Genomic DNA, 17794 nt, shown 5'->3' with positions numbered 1-17794 from the left:
AGGACTTGTAAAGCTTAATCAATTATGTATATATATAGCCTTAATTAGACTGTAAACTCTTTGGGGTGTTCTGTTGGTGTTTGTGCAGTCTTTAGAGTAACAGAGGTTCTTTTTCAGGAACCCTGTGCCACAACATAAAACCAGAGACAAAAAAAGTCCCAACAAAACAATTGAAAAATAATGGCAGTAGAAAAAACCAAAGTTTAATTCACTCACTCAGTCTTACACCAACAGCAACAGCTAAAATGGACAGAAGACACACAATTATATGCAACTAGAACAAGACCTGTGCTGTGAAAACTGGTGCCAGGCATTCAAAGGGTGATCAAAACTTGGTCTCCTATAAGGGTTAATGATCTATTTAGACTATCATTGTTGGCATTTCCTGCCATCTCAGCATTTATGGAATATTTGAAAGTGTCTAGCAGGCAAAGTTTCTGTCAAACTTCCTCTCTGCTCCTAGTCGCGTGCCCTAGCCAGTGTAAGTGCCTTTTACTTGGAAGAATCCTTTTCAAAGCATCTGCCCAGTTTATGTATAAAGTGCTTTTCAAATATTCCAAAGGAAAAGCCACTGCATTGCATTTTCACCAAATATGATGGATTCTCAGTACAGAAACACACAAATGTGTGTCCTATCGTGTGGTAATGTTAGGAAACCTTCTTTCTGATGAACTACCAAGTTGCAGCTCCTTGTTGCTACCAAGTCAGAGAGAGTGCATCAGCAGTGCCCAACCCAGGATTCATAATGCACCTAAATTCCATATGAACACCTAGACAGCGTGGTGGGACTAAGTGTGAGGCAAATGGAAAGCGTGAAAACCCTTCCTCATTAAAATGCAAAACAGCTCTACAGAAGTTGCTACTTCTTATCAGCTAAGATAAACTTTTGTATCTGCCATGGCTATGCTGCACTGTGGAGTACAGTGAGGTCAAGAAAGGAAATGAAATCCTGCTAACTTCAGCTCCTACAAACACATACATCCAGAAATACAGTTTGGGCTATTGGTTATGCAAGCTGAGTCAGGTCATGGCCGGGCAGGTCTGTCAGAGGCTGCGGAAAGCGTGCAGACTCGGTTTTCAGAAAATGAACCTTTACCTGGTAAACTGGTCAGCAACCAGAGACAAAAATGTGGGACTAATGAATGATGCTTTGTTCATTTAGAAGAGAGAAAGTCAAGTCTCAGTTCCAAGTTACTTGTCCAACACAGACAAAATTGTAATGGTTGATTATTTCTGAGCACATAAAACACTCAAATCCCAGTAATCGCAATATTCTGCTTGAAGGTTTTTGAACTCTTGGAAACTGTTTGTCATCAGGATTGTCACTTCCATTAGAGTGGTTCTAAGAGCTCTCCTTGCCACCAGGACAAATGAAGCACGGCTCATCCACAGCTTCAAATCCCTTTACCTCAAAGGCATCATGGAGTCTCAGGAAACCTGATGTGAATCACAGGCTCACACCTGCAGGGTAAGGTGCTTCTCAAGGGTTTGAAGAAGAGAATGTTAAAAGTTTCATTTTCTATTGTCATCTGTTTTATCAAATGAATGTGCAGTGCCTGTCAGTAGTGCAGGATGGTGGCATGCTGCAGCAAATCTTCCCAGCAAGTCTGCTGAAACTAGCTTCTGCTGATGCAAATGTGTTATTTGCTAGAGCTGCCCATGGCTATCTGATTAACTCCCATCCTATGCCTGAATGTGAAAAACACAACCTGCAGCCCAGAATGTGAGGATCACTGTGTTCTCAGGAAGCAGGCAACTATTTGTGCTCTGTCTCACTGAAGGCAAAAAATAAGGGTGAAAAAAACCACCTTTGCACAGAAAACATGAGTTCCCACACAGGAAAGCAGGGGACTGCATTGTGCTCAACTAGCCTGGTCTTTGTGGGGAGATATATTTTGAACTCGCCTGAAGCTCCCTGAGATGTGCATAAGGAGATTCCCTGAATACAAGTTGCTTTCTGGGGCAGGAGAGCAGAGGGGTCCATCACTACCACGATTTCAGTGGTGCTTTTAACTGTGCTTTTGTATTCATTAGCTCAGTTAGCTACTGAAACATCTCTAAGAAAGTTATCAAGTTAGGCACACAGAAGCTTTTAGTGGAAAGCTGTATCTCAAACAAGAGACACAAGATATTATATCTGCATTTTCCAGTAGATTATTTCAATATGTCACACACATCTCCCTCTGTGAGCAGTATATTGTCCAAAAAGCTTCACTATGCAATCCTAAATTTGGTATAGCACTGCAAAAGAATCTTCTGGAGAAAAACTTTTAATGAATGTTTCCCTGTCTCTCCATTACAGACCTTACCTATATAACACTGCAAGGAATTAAGTTAATAGAATACCTGAATGCAAGGAGGAATTTCATTTATGAGCAGCAGGGGAGAATTCTCAGGACCCATGTAGCCCTCACTGCTGAGCCAGCAGCAGCAGGCAGGAGACCCTCTTCAGGCAAAGAATGCTAGCAGGAAGACTTGAGGGCATGTGTGTTTCTCCCTCCTTTCCCCATCTTTCTCTATGTTCATGAACTCCTTGGTGGGCCTTCTAGTACCATGACCTTCACAGCTGCCTTGGCCCAGCAGCTTTAAGCAGACTAGAAAAGCCACAATGGGTACAAGCGGGTCTTCCTCAGCTGCTGCCCACTTCCCAAATGGAATTTACAGTTAACTTTCTTATAGGGATACAGACAAGCTAGCAGGAACTAACCTTTTCCTCTTTTAGGTTTGAAAAAAAATTTTATGGCATGTGTTTATGTTGCAGAGTGCATGTTTGCTTGGTCTTAAGAAGAAGAAAAAGCTCGGCTTTCAAGATAGATGTTCTTTTGCATATGTGGACTGTTTTTACATTGACATAAACATAGAGAATTTGGTTTTCCAGGCACATAATTTTATGAGTGCTAAAATGCATATTTGTATGTACATATGTGTATGTGTGTACATATAAACATGCAAAGGCGAAAGTACGGAATAAACGGCTCCTGATATCTGGAAAATACATTGCCATTTCAAATTTCAGAGGGAGTATTAAAGACAAAAAATGAATCATAGAAAGTTTTAGAAACATAAAACATATTTGCATTGTCTTCTAAACACCAAGGGTTGTATCATGCATTGTATAAATCAGTCTCTTTCTTTGAACACAGGAAAGAGCTTATTATTAATGCTTATACTGTACAGCAAATGTGGACTCATTAATGTGTAATTATAGAATAAACAATATCAGACTTCTCTAGTCCGTTTTGCAAGGAGGAAAAGAATTCCATTTAACACCACAATAAGCCCATGATAGGATACCAATTTTACCAGGATCTACTAGCAATGTGATGGCAAGATTAAACAAATGTGATACTACAACAGAGGTAATGCCTCATTACCATTATTCCTCCTTCATATGTTTCATGTGTTGGGCTCCAAAGCCACTGAAGCCTTTTGCTAGCACAATTATCATTTCTCATTCTTACTTCTACTTGCCATTATGCAGACAAATGGGCAGGAAGCTCAACACCTCCCCAGAAAAGCCTAGTTCCCATTTGACTTCTAGATAAATTGCTGTAGATCCACACCTGCAGCAGACAAAGCTCCAGTGACCACGCTTGCCATCAGGGCTTCCCCACCTCCCCTCCACCGTCCAGCCACGGGAGGTGCCAGTTACAAAATTAGTTGTATTTTGGGGGGGAAAAAGGATGAACCCTGACTCCCAAAGGAAGGTACCATATCAGTGTGGAAGAGATGCTCATGGCTTTGGTCTGGGAAAACAGGAGGAGTGCTCTGCTTTGGAAAGGCAGCCTGAATTGTGAATAACAGCCAGCTGGACCTCAGGGTATGGATGGATCATGGACAATTTGACACTTCCCTCAGTCACGTAGGTGTTTCCCCTTTGCAAACCTGGGCACAAAACCCAAGCAGTGGGTCCCACCCCACAATAAGGCAAATATATTTTTCATAGTGAATTCTATAGGTTCATGTGTTTCTTTTCCCCTGAAAACAAATTCTCATATGGAAAGATATATCTGAAAAGCAGATGCAGCATGAGGGGTGCAGAAACAGCAGTGTTCCCCAGCTGGCAGTCCCCATTTTGGTGCTAATGAAACCATTCCGCTTCAATGCCAACCACTGCTACCACTTCCGAGCATTGCAACACATATTCAAAGCAGGAAAAAACAGGCTCCATAACTCGGTCCATATAATGCTGAGGTGCACAGTACTGTGAATGAAAAGGGATGGATCTCCCTCCAAAAAACCCCTAAGCCACTATTAAAAATCAGAACATGAAGCTCTTAGCTTAGAGAAAAAAAACCCCAAACTCAAAAGCCACCAAAGATTTGGGAAGTTCAAATCCATAGCAGGGATGTTGGCTGGTCACGGCTTCTTACAAATACAGGATGCTTTTAAATGATGAAATATGGAGAATGAATATTTCCTCTTCTATTAATTGCAACATGAGCTGAAAGTGTCGCCAGCTTTAGTTTAAACCCACCTTTCCATTGCATTGAACATTTCTGTTGTTACTTAATCAGCAGGGAGGGCAAAATCATGTGAAGATACTCTCTGTTATATGAAGGAATAAGCAATTCATTCTAAAGATCTCAACTAGTATTTATTTTTGAAGGAGGTGTCAGGGAACAAGTGAGTTTCTCACATCGTTCCATAAAATAGTCTCAAAGTTACTGAAAACTCTGGTAAGAGCCACTTCCTCAGAAGTAACATTTCCAGGGTAAAAAAAATGGTTCATGTGAAAGTTCTCCTTACTCTTCAGTTTCTTCTTTTTTTTTTTTTTTCTTCTTTTTTTTTCTCTTTAAACTCTGATATGTGGCTTGGAAGAGTGGAAGTTCATTTATGCTGTCATATTTCTCCACTTTTGCTACATTTATTACACTTCTCAAGAGAGATAATTTTGGACTATCTTTGGGGGAGGAAAAACAAGGAAAATGGAATGTGAAAAGCAAAGAGCAAAATGTGTGCCTTAACTTTTCCTTTTGATCAGGCTTGTTTTGGCTGGAAATTGAGAGTAATTCTGTGCTTGTTCTGCCATTTTTTTTCAATCAGGTTCTTAATACAATTTTTAGGTATGGATTCTGGCATGTTAGGATTGAAATCTCATTTGCATCAATAGAGCACGAGTTACTCACTTCCAAAAATCCTACTTGGTGCCCGTAGTGTCACTATGGCTAATGGTGAAATGCTAGATTAGATACCTTCTTGGGATCTCTTTTTTATACAGGTAACTTAGACACCTAAATGTTTCTGAGAAACATGACTCTGAACTGCAATACGGGAACTGGGCATTATTCCTAACTTCAAAATGTGTAAAAAAGCAAAGAAAGAAGCACACACCAGGGTTAATTTACTAGGAATGCACACCTTTATAACACAGAATCCACTTATGAGTGAGGGAGGAAGCAAGGGAGGGAGGGAGGGGGGGAGAGAGCAGCAGGACATCTCACATTGCAGGCTGAGGTCTAGCCTGCTTTTGGGCTGCTGCTCTGCTCACTTGCTTGCTCAGGGAGGCAGCTGGATGAGCCATGACATAAGCTGTCTCTGGAAGCTGGAATCCTGGGATACTAGCTGATCCACCTTCATGAGTTAACAGCTTGTTGTGTTCACATATCTTCACCATAAATGACATGCTGAGGGTAAGCCTGCACTGGTGGCTATGTCATACCTACCTACTGCCCTCCAAGCAAAGCTTTTTCCTAAGAGACCATCTGAGGCTTCAAGAAACCTCACATAGTGAGCTCAAAGGATAAGGTTCGGGGATAAACCTCTGGCCTGCTGCAGTGTGGTGTTTGCTCCTGGTTTTAAGACTACAGCTCCAAAAAGTAGCTCTTCCATCCCCTCTTTTTATCATAAAGGGTTTATTCTACACTGAGGAAAACTATGGAGGCATGATCACGCTGAAAATCCTTCCTTGCAAATCTCAAATGTGGGGGTTCAGCTACAGTGATATTATGTTTGCACATTATTCTGTGGGACAGAGTCTGGAAAGTTCACACCTGAGGGGAGAGCATTGCTGCAGGTCCTCTGCAGCCAGAAGCCATCTCCTCCCAAGGAGGCACCATAGCAGGAGTTGAAATTACAGAAATGTGAGGAGTGGTTGAACAAAACCAAAAGAGCATCTGGCTCCAAAACAGCACCTCTGTATAGACAAGTAGTCCCTGCACTGTGCCTCAGTCCAGCAGTTTTCTCTAAGACTGCGGTCCTGAAGAGCACTCAGGGTGAAAGAGAACTTACTCAAGGTAAAAAGCAAGCCTACAACAAAGAACAAGCAAGAATTAACATAGAACGGAGGAGTGGCTGGTGTTGGGAGGCCAATCCAACCTTTTGATGAAGACTAATTCCCTTAAAATAACCTGAGGTTTAGCAAGCTGCAGTTACAGAGGTCCTCCTCAGCTTAAAATATGCCCATCTTCCAGCCAGGGCCTGGTGTTTCTGAGTTGAGCTGCAGCCACTGCTGAGATCCTGCTAGATAAATTTCACTCCTGAGCTAGAATGGGGCTTATCTCTGAGGCACATCTCTTCTGCTCAGATAAAGAACTTCCTCTCACTACAGTTTAGATCAGCAGACTCAATCTCTTTACCCAAAGCCACACAGCTAAACACACTGCATCTCTCCAATTCAAGCAATGATCGGCACTCTCCAACATTGAAGAAACAAAACTTGCACAGTTCCCAGTCTTTTCCTGACTTTTGTGCTGATGTTCTCTTCTGAAAACACAGCTGTATCCAGCAGGTGCTCATGAAATAGGCTGCAGCTCCACAAGCTACACAGCTCTGGAGAAATAAGAGAAAAAACCCCATAGCTTCAGCACCTACTGCAACGTCATGTTGCCACACAGTGGCAACACAAATCATACTTCTGTCATACTTCTGAGTAAAAAAAAAAATCCTCACAAAACTAAATAGAAATAATTTTAAAAATACAATTCTTTTTTAGGATCAGTTCTGTTCTCAAGGATTTGATTTTGTCATGTGCTATGGTTGCGTCAGAGGGCAAATTTTTACATGCCTGATCTGGCTTTGCATGGGTTGAGACAAATGTGCTAGTAATGCAGCACAGCCTATGCTGGGGCCACGGCAGCTCTGTTTTCCAGGCTGGGTCCCCCTTACTTCCATAAATTTCTTGCAAGTTTGCTCTGAAAATATTCACCCTCCATTATTTGAAGCAAGCATTTTTAAATTTGTTAGAGGAATTCACCTTCAGTAATAGGGTTGTTTTCCACTTGCCTTTGTGCACATTTTTCTAAGTCCTAAGTCATTACACAGATCAGAGCTTGTCTTTGGCACAACAGGAAATTCCCAATGGCCCCAAATACCTGGGTCTTCACTCTAGCACACTGTTTCACACCATGCTCATGCAAAACAAACCTTTGAAGTCTGGAATATAACATATATTCTGTATGGCACATTTAAGGGCATTCGTGAAATTTGTCATGCGCCTTCTCCAGCTAAACCACCCCCATCCTCTTCTATACAAATCCCCATAAGAGTTTTGCAGAGAAAATGAAAATAATCCTGACAAAAATCTCCTTCTTTCTCCTTAAGATTATAAGTCGTACTGGCAGGCTCTCAGAGCAATCAATACCAGTCCATACTGGGGCATGTTACTTTGGGGTTAGAAATGGGGGCTTCAGACCAAACAAGAGGGGAGATTCCCAACTTCCCTATTTTAAAAGTTCCTAAAATATTTCAGTTTCAAGTTTTTCAATTCTTTCAGAAGCCTCCTCAGGACTTTCAAGCCTTGTTTCATTGTGGAGGGTTAAGGACAATTTTCAAAGATCCCCAAACCATCTTGAAACAAATTTTCTCTCTGCTCTCATGAGGGCTTCATCAGGTGAGACAGCAATTGTTACCAGTTATTTACAAAGGCTCATCAACTTCTACACACTTCCATACTTTTGAGCAGCAGACATGTCCATCTGAAGCCTGAGCAAGTAAAACATATTGCAGAGCCCTCCTGGTTACTTTAGGTCTCAGAATTTGGTTCTCTGAATGTCCAGGTGGACACATGCCACACTTTATAGTTCATACACAAGACACTGTGCTTACAGCCATTGAACTCCCACAAGGAGGAGTGTGCAGAGATGTTTAGCTCCAGCAGTCTTATTCCTCAGCCCCTTTCCCTGCCCAGCAGAACTACCAGGGCAGCAGTGAGCTGGACCTGTCTGAACCACAGGATCGATTTTGCAAGCTGGGGTGGGGCACTTCCCCTTTTGTCTTTCCTCGCTTTTCCCCTCCATCTGCCTTTCCACAATTTTACTCTGTCTCCACCCAGCTGTGTGTGAGTTGCAGTAGATTTATGTAATGGCAATGGTTGTGGTTGCCTGGTGGCCCCTCAGCAATGCTTGTGTCAGTGCTCTCAAATGGTTGAGCTCCTTTTAAGGAAATAAAGTTTCAAAGCTGCTCAGAGAGGGGACACTTGTGTGCATCAGTAAGTAGCTCCTCATGCAGGTTACGACCTCTGAATGCCCATGGCTGGGAGGGCAGACCCCAGGGTGTGAAGGCAATTCTGGAGTCCCAGTGATGCCAGGCTCCGAAGCCTGAAGCTACACAGGCTTCTCCTTCAGTAACTGAGTTGTGGGAGGGAGGTGACATCATCACTTGGTATTTCCCAGTGGGAGAGAAAAATATCAAAAAACCGTATTCCTTTTAATGTCTCTTCCCATACCTATTTATTTTAAACAATTAGACTTTATAGCTTCAAACTAATCTTGTCTGTCTTCTACTGATATCTAAGATCACCCTGACTGGTTACTTTGGGTATACTCTGTCAATTGCACAAGAGTTTCAACCCAATTTTGTGAGATGACTTCTCCCTGCCTCTAAAAAAGATCTCTATACACTATTTTTTTCAGGTCCAGACTGTAATCTGTGACTACAGTGGTAACATTTGACTTCTGTATTAGAAGTTCATGCAGCACCAGACAGCTGTCTGTGCAGAAATGGTGAGCCCACAGCCTCTTTCTGAGGCCACTAGCACTGTGAGATGGCTTTTTTTTAACCAGTGATGGCCAGCTATGGAATGGGCAGTTATGGATAAAGGAAGGCATTGCCTACCTTTCTAGACAAATGCTACCACTGCAGAAAATGGCTTTCTCTGTGAAGTAGGGTCTGATGTACAGCTCACTGAGTCACTAACTTCCCACACATCACTTGAATTATGATACAGTCTCAGAGCATAAACAGCCCTAAGTTGCAACTGTTTACCACACACAGGATGTTCAGTACTGACGATCCACAAAAGGTGCACACCTTTAACCTGAAACTTGCAGAGACTGAGAATTATCAAACGATATTTCAAATAGGGTACCATGGGAAATAGGGCTGTCCAAAATAGGCTACAAAGAACTAATTCTTAATGGAATGGACTTTCTGTGGGATGTGTATTTCTAAATAACTCAGACCAAGATTTCAAAAGGCTTTTTAGGAGAGATGATAAAACTGAGTCTCTAGAGCCTTCCAGAGCTGTGAAAATCTCACACTTTGCTGAAAATATTCCCTGTGTTTTCTAGAGAAACTATCTGTAGAGCACACAGGTGAAGAGAATAGAAAATAATAAAGTGTTATAGGTGCCAGATCAGCCTGAGAAGTAAATCTGGGGTGGAGAATAGGACAAGGAAGGAAGAAGATCTAGTGGACAGAGCAGCAGAAATTAAGCATGCAGAAGGAAGCTGCTTAACACATAGTGACATTCTGGGGGTCGCAACATTAAAATCATAATAAGCTCATCAAGGAAATGAAGAGCCTTGATGGTGAGCAGAACATCTCTTTCAATATGTTTCTGCTTTGCTGTGCTGCTTGGGGTTATTACTAGAAACTGTTGATGACTTTACTTCCATAAATTACACTTTCAGACCCATTGATCATTTTTGCATTGGTAAGAAGAAACCCATGTTTTGGGCATCCTCCCTGCCTGGAACACAAGTCAAAACATACATTTCATGATCCTCTGGGTTCCTCCCTTAGGAAATTTGCACCCTCTCTAGTCATTTTAAGTGAGAATTCAAAAACTGAAGGCACCCAATAAAATCTGGTGAATAGAGAACTTCAACACCTTCCTTCTCAGAGCAGGAGAAATATTTCAAATAGTGCTATCAGCTCTATAACCCCACATTCAAGTCTCAGTACAGGTTTGAAAGAAGCACAAAAGGAGATTTTTGAAAACACATGGAGGAGCAGAGCCTTTCCTTTCTAAAAATAGCTTATTTCCTGTAATCTTTGACCTTCAAAATGTTACATTGATGAAAAAGGTAATTTAACTTTTGACTCCAGGGTTAAAGATTATTCCATGAAATGTTACTACAAATCTGAGTAAGCAAGCTGTCACTTGAACATTTCTATCTCACAGGCTGATTAAAATTAATAACAGATTTCTCACCTAATTTCAGCAGGATAAGGTAAATACTTATGCTTTTCATTTAACAAATCTGCAATTCCCGTTGTTACCTCTATAGCCTTATGTGCACAAGAGTCCTCCGGAATGTAGAGACCCTCTTCAATAAATGTCTGACTCAAACTCCTTGGTGTACACTGTATGGACAGCTGATCTCTCCGGGTCTTACAGATTAAGTGGAATGTACTGTAAATCCTATGCTGAAATAAATCCAAATGCTAGGGAATTCCCTTCTGATGAAGGAAACAGATGGGACATTAGGAAAGTCATACAGAGAAAAATTGTTGGCTGGTCATATCTGCTCGTGCAGGGCCTGTTGGTTACCACAGGCCACAGTCTAGCTCCCACCTGCAGATGCACGCAGATCATATCAGTGGGTTTTTACAGTGCTCTCCTGTCTGTCTTTCATTCTACAAACTACTTTTTCAGATCCTCCTTGTCAACCTAAGTTTGATGATAAATAGAGGTGAGGAACAGATCTTGAGACTTGGAGATGATGGTGTTGTACTAAACACCAAGCCTGTCTACACTGCAGTGCCTCTGCCTACATAGGAAGACAGCCCCCTTCATCCCTAATACATCTATAGGATCATACTGGCCAAACACCACTCCTAAGGCATTATTTTATTCATAAGAGACTTTCTTTTGATAAAGATCTAGAATGTGCACAGCAATCATATGGCTCCTGATATGCCTGGGGCATGTGTTCAGATCCTCTTTGTAAAAAAGGAGAACTAATTTTTGTAATATACTGTTTTCAGAGACTTAGCTCAGAGTTAGAAAAAAGGAGCAATAAAAGAGGTAAAAGTGTATGCAGCTTTACAGAAAAGAAAAATATTGCAAGCATTGGCATTGATACCTACAGATCATCCATAAAGCAGATTATTGTGAATTGTCTTTGTCTTGGCTGACTACGGTAAATGTCTCACTACAAGATGTAACCCGTGTAAAAAAAAGAGCTATGGGTACAGAAAGTGGCTGAAGAAAAATTGTTAAAGTCAGGACATGGAAAATCTAATTTATTGCTGAGTAATGAGAGTAACAGATGGAACTTATCATATTTAGAATATGTGTACATATTGATATATATGACCAAACTGTTGGCAGAATCATTACATCATCAGCAAATATATAGTTCAATTTTGCTGGGTCTGCATGATATTTGTGAGTATATTAAAGAAAATTCAATGCAGTGAAAAATCCTGTTTGTTTGGGTTTGAACAAAGAACTTAAAAAATTTAATTTCTGAATCAAGGCTTAAATATTTTGTAGGGTTAGTTACTGTGGGAGAAAGGAAACATAACTCTTTTTATGGAGTTGATAGACAAGCAGTTAATGAAAGATTTTGTCCAAGTATCTTTGGACTGAAACATTTAGTAAGTGATCAGATTGTTAAAAAGCATTTTTTTTAAATTAATTTGTTCATGAGGTATGTCAATATGCATGTAAGGGCTGGAATTTTTGCTCACATTTTTGTTAAGAGGGGATCAAATGGTAAATAAAATGAAAATGCATAAGATGATGCGCCTACTACTAGCTAGTGCTGGAATTTGGGAGTAGGTTCTATTCCTAAGGCTGACACCATCCTGCTGTATTATGGTGAATTGATTATTTTGCCTTCTGTGCCTCCCTTTGCACCTAGTATCCTTTACTGGATTTCCTTAGACAATAAATATGTAAAGGCACGTGCAGTCTTTCTGTAAATCATCTACCCTGACCCTCACTCTTACAATAATGTAAGAATGTAAGAATCATGAGTAATACTTTTAATTGCGGCTAGATACTTGTACTTTGATACTCATGACTTTACAGAGATAATTTTATCATATAGGGCATTGATCACAGCATTCTGGGAGTCAGTGTGCCTTTTTTTCCTTTTTTCCTTTTTTTTTCCCTGCTGGTAAACAGGCATGGTGCTCAAGCAATATTTAGTCTTTTTAGTGCACTACATGGGAGGCAGGGCACGCAGTAGTCAGCAGCATTGCTGCTCCTTGGTGTGATACTGGGATCCCTAAGAATAATCAGCATTTTGCACAATCATCTCTGGACGACAATTTTAACCAAACAGACTTTATCAATTGCTGGTTTTTACCTAAAAGACCAGTGTTTTCTAAAGTTCTCCCAGGTAAAAAATCAAGGATAAATGGAGATCAGATATTGGAATCTGAAATATATGAATACTATGTATGTTTTAATATGCATTTCTGGAGAAATCTGAATAGCAGATAACACAATTACACTAAAGATAGCATTCAAATTAATAATAAAAATAATAATAAAAATACCTGAGCATTTAGTGAATTTTTATCAAATCTGACTTCATATAATTTTGACCTGGAATCACATATTTAATTCTATTTCCTACATAGAATGAAACCTATCTTTCCTGGCGAGAATTTCATGCAACAGTAATGCTTTAGAAAGAAGATAAATAGTAGGATCTTTACAACTTCTCTGTGGATGAAGATGCCTTTCCCAAAGAACAGGTTGCACAAAAAACACTATGAACCTGAAGAAGATGGAAAGACAAAGGACTTGCTTGTTTACCAGCTTATGAAAAAGTAATTTAACATTATTGCTATATCATCTACTAGTATTTCTTATCAGAGTGGATTTGTCATCTTACCCAAGATTCTGTCATTCTTAGAACTCTGTTGACCTCCAGTACTAGTTGAAAGGTCCTCTGGTATAGGCATAGGTTCGTCTGGATCATCAGGGACATCACTAGTTGGAGGACTTTCCTTTCCTAATAGTGAGGAAAGTAGCATCAGTTAGTTGTCAGAGTAGCCTCATTTTCAAGTAATAAAATTAGAGGAACCACAAATCAAAGAAAACTTAAAAAGCCCCTAAATGCTACTAAAACATGACATCCTTAGGACCAAACCCTACTCTCCTGCAGGGAAAACGTCTTATGAATGCAGGGGAATTATATTTTTGAAAAGAATGCATGCCAATGTCTCTGCCAAATTTACTGAAGTCTGGATACACAGTTATTAGCCTTACCATTTTGGGTATTTGTGAGACATGTATGTTTTCCAGCTGCCATGCTCATAAGATCTAATTTAGCCAACACAGACTGACAGGTTACAAAGGTTATCAAATGGACATCCTTTGTAAAAACGCTTCTTTCTTCCACAAGTTCTCCTTGAGAACACATCAAGATTTGCTTCAAAGACAGAGTGAAGTCTAACTCAGAAGTGTTCTGGGGCTCCAAAAGAACTACCTCAAAACTAAAATTTTATCTTCAACTAAAAATTCAGCTACAATGCCAGCAAGTTTCACTAATACCCACAGATCAAGTTCTGGCTGGTCCTTGTGCCTACAAGTAGACACAAGTAGAAGTGCCTGCAGGTCCCAGGACTTCTTAAATATGCACAATTAGCAGAGTTCAGCAAACACATGACTTCAAGGATTTTATTGTCTTTTATTTGTAAATAGGAAACAAACCCCAATATCTTGTGTACACAAGGTTTTGCAGAGGAAAACAAATTGGTGCTTTAACACATTGTAGGTATTGTGGAACGGTTTTAGTGCTGAACACAATACAATAAGAAAAGGAACTCTCTTGCTAAGTATTGTGTTTCCAGAAATGGTGAGATTTCTTGATTCAGCACTCAGTCACAGCATACATCTTCAGCCCACAGTACTATCACTGTCTTCCAGAACTTCTTTTAAAATGACTTCATGCATCTCTAACAAAAGCATGCCTTGGAAACAACTGCTTGAAGGAATTATCTAAGTGATTACTTTCATTGACTATTACTAGAAGACTGGTCTTTGCATTAATAGCAAAGAATAGAACGGGCCCAGAGCAGGATTTGAACTCAGTAATGTTCACATAAGACACTTGTCTCCCAAATGGAGATGTTACCAAATTACATTGATTAAATCTGTTAGACATCCTGTAGCAATTGGCAAAACAGTAAGGGCAGTAATTCCATGGCACAAAGCCCTAGATAATTAGTGTTTTTTTTCATAACAATAATTCCCTCATTAAAACACAAACTTTATCCATTAAATCCATTAAACTTTAAAACACTTACCAGAAATGGAAAAATTAAACCAAATATAGCTTAATTAAGTAACAGCAGTTTAGTGGTGCCAGTTATGGACTTGATCTGAATGAAGTGAATGGTTTCCTCTCTACCTCCTGGATTGATCAAAGCATTGTGCTTTCCCATCTTTACTGATCATGACAGGGAGAAATGACAGGTAGGTTTAAGTCGCCTTCCAAATTAGCTGGTTTGAGTTGTTTGCACAAATCTATGTTTAAATGAATGAAATAAGTATGTGACTGCATTTCTTAATGACACATCTATCAAACTGTGGAATAATCACTGAGCAGGAGTTTCGAGAGCAGCATCAGGTGAACCATCCCAAACTGCAGCCAGAGGACTCCAGGGTAATGAAGAAACAGTCCTGCACTGGCAGAGGGACTAACTAGATGATTTAATAAGGTCCCCTTACATCCACCTTCTGTGGAGTATTCCTAAATGGGCAAAATCATACCTACTGGATGTAAGTGCAAGAGCAAAGGTGGATTGCATAAACAGACAAGAAGGAATATGAATTTTACAGCAAAGGAAAATAGAAACAGGAAATAAGTTCATTAAAACATTTTTTTGCCATTCATTGTTTAGCTCCTTATTTAGTTATTTCTTCAGATTTCTGAGATGTAGGGAACTTATACAACTGACAGCAAATTTTCCATTCCAAGTTCCACCCTGACAAGCTGAGGTTCCACCCTGACAAATGCACAGGTGAGGAGAGACAACTGAAACACTTCAGTTTGTTCAACATATTTTGCCCCACACAAAACAAAAACAAAAAAATCCCAGAGGTTTTATTGCAGGGCAATTAACAGGGCGGCAGCTCTCTTCATACTGCATGTAAGTTTAGGAAATTTGTTAAAAAGTAACAGTAATCCAAAGCTACCTGCATCCAAGGATCTCTTTTAACTGTGCTCCCAGTTAAAACAATGGAGGCTGATGCTTTGACTGAGTGTCGGCTGAGAAGAACACTTATCCTAAAAACCTGAAGACTATTTTTGGTTACAAACCAATATAAACTCATCAGAACTATGGGATAACAGCAAACAAAATAATATCTTTCTAAGTGTGTAATTAGGCATCCTACAATATGTAGTATAAGTAGAATTCTTTGAAGATAAGTCAGAGAAGTCTTTTTGGAAGAGAAACCTGTTAGCAGAAGAGTACGTTTGCAGTGGTGAACTCTTTGGTTCGCTAAATGCGTATCAGTCTTCTACTTGTTAAATTAATAGCAGTTTGCCCAGGTGGTCTGAATCAGACTCGCCTCATGGACTTGGTGGGGCAGAAGCTGGAGATCAGGTCTGCTTCCCTCTTTGCAGGAGACTGCAGTTCAGAAAACTTAGTAAACTTGGCTTTAATGACCCATTTAATACAGTTTGATTTCTTCTTGTTACACATGATTGAGAAATCCTTAAATGTAAAAAGATAGGGCAAAAATAGTGGATTTAAAATAGATCCATTTATTGAGCTGTGTCTCCTGGATTCTAGGGCATCATATTTGTATTTCATGCCTTAACTACATCTAAATCATTACAACATGGTAAGTTCATTACTGCATGGCAATCTTACACGTACACAATCTCACATTATTTTTCCAATTAATTTAGAAATGGAACGCAGGTGGGGAAATGGGGGAATGCTTTCCATTTTAATTTCAAACAGACATGCCCAGAACAACAACTGGTCAAAGGAAAAGGAGCTAAACCCCACCCCAACACGCTCTTGGTTAAGTCATAAATAGAAAGAACTACAACTGCAGGCTTGCAACAACAACTATTGTATCAAACATTCCTTCATTTCAACCTGCATCTCTGAAAGATGGTCTCAGATTTCCAACACTGCCATTTCTGTATAAAAATAGTCAGAGAAGAGCCTAACCTATCAATGATGCCTGGCAAGGCACTCAACTTCTCTCTATTTGAGTTTCCTCATCTCTGCCCAAGAAATATAGTTGAAGCCATAAGGAAAGAGAGGAAGGGATAAAACTTGCCAGTTCAATAAGGTTTTAGTACCCTTTATTTCTGTCAAAAGTCCTTAGCCTGGTGTTCCTTTAACATGTACATCCAGCTCTGAGAGCGATTCAGTTCATGCCAGAATGGTGCTGCTGGTGCTTCAACTGTTTAAAAGAAAGCCAGGGCAGGATGTCTTATAGAAGTCTCATTCCCTATCCTTTCACAAACTAATGTTGGGTATGTGTGTATTTAATACTGAGGGTTTCTTCTTCCTGCTTTTGCAGAGTGCAGCACAGAGTGCAGCACAGCCTGGTTTGTTCTAGGAGATCTCTTAATGTTAGATGTGGAAACATTTGTACTGTTTTTTCACCTTCCTTAACTGTTAGGCCCTAGAACTGAGAAAAAAAAAAAAAAAAAAGAGAAAAAAAGGCAGGAAAAATACTGCTTGTTAAGTGAGATATTATCTGTGTTTTCTGACTCTCTTTTATGGGTGCCGGATACCATTTGGTTAAATGTATGTCAGCTCTCTCCTCATTTCAGAACTGCAACTGCTTGTCTCATGAAATATCACTTTCAGGAGAAAAATAAAAAGTGTGAATTCTGTGCTAGTCACACAGTATTTCAGTTCCTCTAGGAGTCAGCCATGCCTGGATTCCCCGAGGTGGGAATGCCTGTGTGCATACAGGGTTTGGCTCACTCACATTGGTTTTATACTCTCCTGGCCCGGCTGGTTGCTGCCACACCTGAGTCAGCTGCAGCTGCATAAAGCACGTGCCTGCAAAACACCATGTTTGAGCTGGGGTGACTGTTTCTAGAGACCTTCTTTATTTCTGTGTTGAAAAAAAACCAAAAAGCCCCAAAAGAAACCCACCAAACCAATTTTTTTTTTAATTTATAATTTTTAAAAACACAGCCAAATGTGCTAGTGAACCAAGTCCCCTAATTCCACAGGCCCAGAGAGCAAGCTACACCTGATGAGCATTCCTCATAAAACAGGAGAAATGAATAAGACAGGACAATCTCACACTCCTGAAACTGTGCAGTTGTTTAACTGGTTCCCAAAGTACAGCAGAGCTCCCTCATCATGCAAGGAAGCATCCCAGAAGCACATAGAACCCCAGGAGAAGACAAGGGAAAAAACTCCTTTTTGCATTCACCAACCTATGAAAAAGAAGTGGGTAACATCCCTGTACCTTCAGATCCTCTACTTTTGAGGTCTAGTAAGAGTTTACAAAGAACCAGTATCTGTGGAACCTAATCTGACAAGCATTCATTTCCAGAAGGTGAATTCCCACACAACACTTATCATAAATGAAAGCAAATTAGGAAGTTCTCTTTTTGGCCAGTTGTTCATAAATCCAGCTAACAACCCAATACAAGTCACAGCCTTTGCTCACAGAAAG

The 17794-nt window shown here is 40.1% G+C and overlaps 1 protein-coding gene across 9 annotated transcripts in view; it reads right to left on the bottom strand.

Moving 5' to 3' along the window:
* Nucleotides 1-17794, bottom strand: part of IKZF1 (IKAROS family zinc finger 1) — a 67267-nt gene that overhangs the window by 34865 nt on the left and 14608 nt on the right. For all 9 annotated transcript variants that reach the window (XM_069004104.1, XM_069004097.1, XM_069004098.1 and 6 more), the window contains exon 3: nucleotides 13017-13136. In XM_069004104.1, the coding sequence (XP_068860205.1) occupies nucleotides 13017-13136 (120 nt within the window). The remainder of the gene's footprint in view (nucleotides 1-13016; nucleotides 13137-17794) is intronic.

This window comes from Aphelocoma coerulescens, chromosome 2, assembly GCF_041296385.1.
Source record: "Aphelocoma coerulescens isolate FSJ_1873_10779 chromosome 2, UR_Acoe_1.0, whole genome shotgun sequence".
Lineage (NCBI taxonomy): Eukaryota > Metazoa > Chordata > Aves > Passeriformes > Corvidae > Aphelocoma > Aphelocoma coerulescens.
The sequence above is the reverse complement of the archived record's forward strand: the minus strand, read 5'-3'. Positions and strand labels throughout refer to the sequence as shown.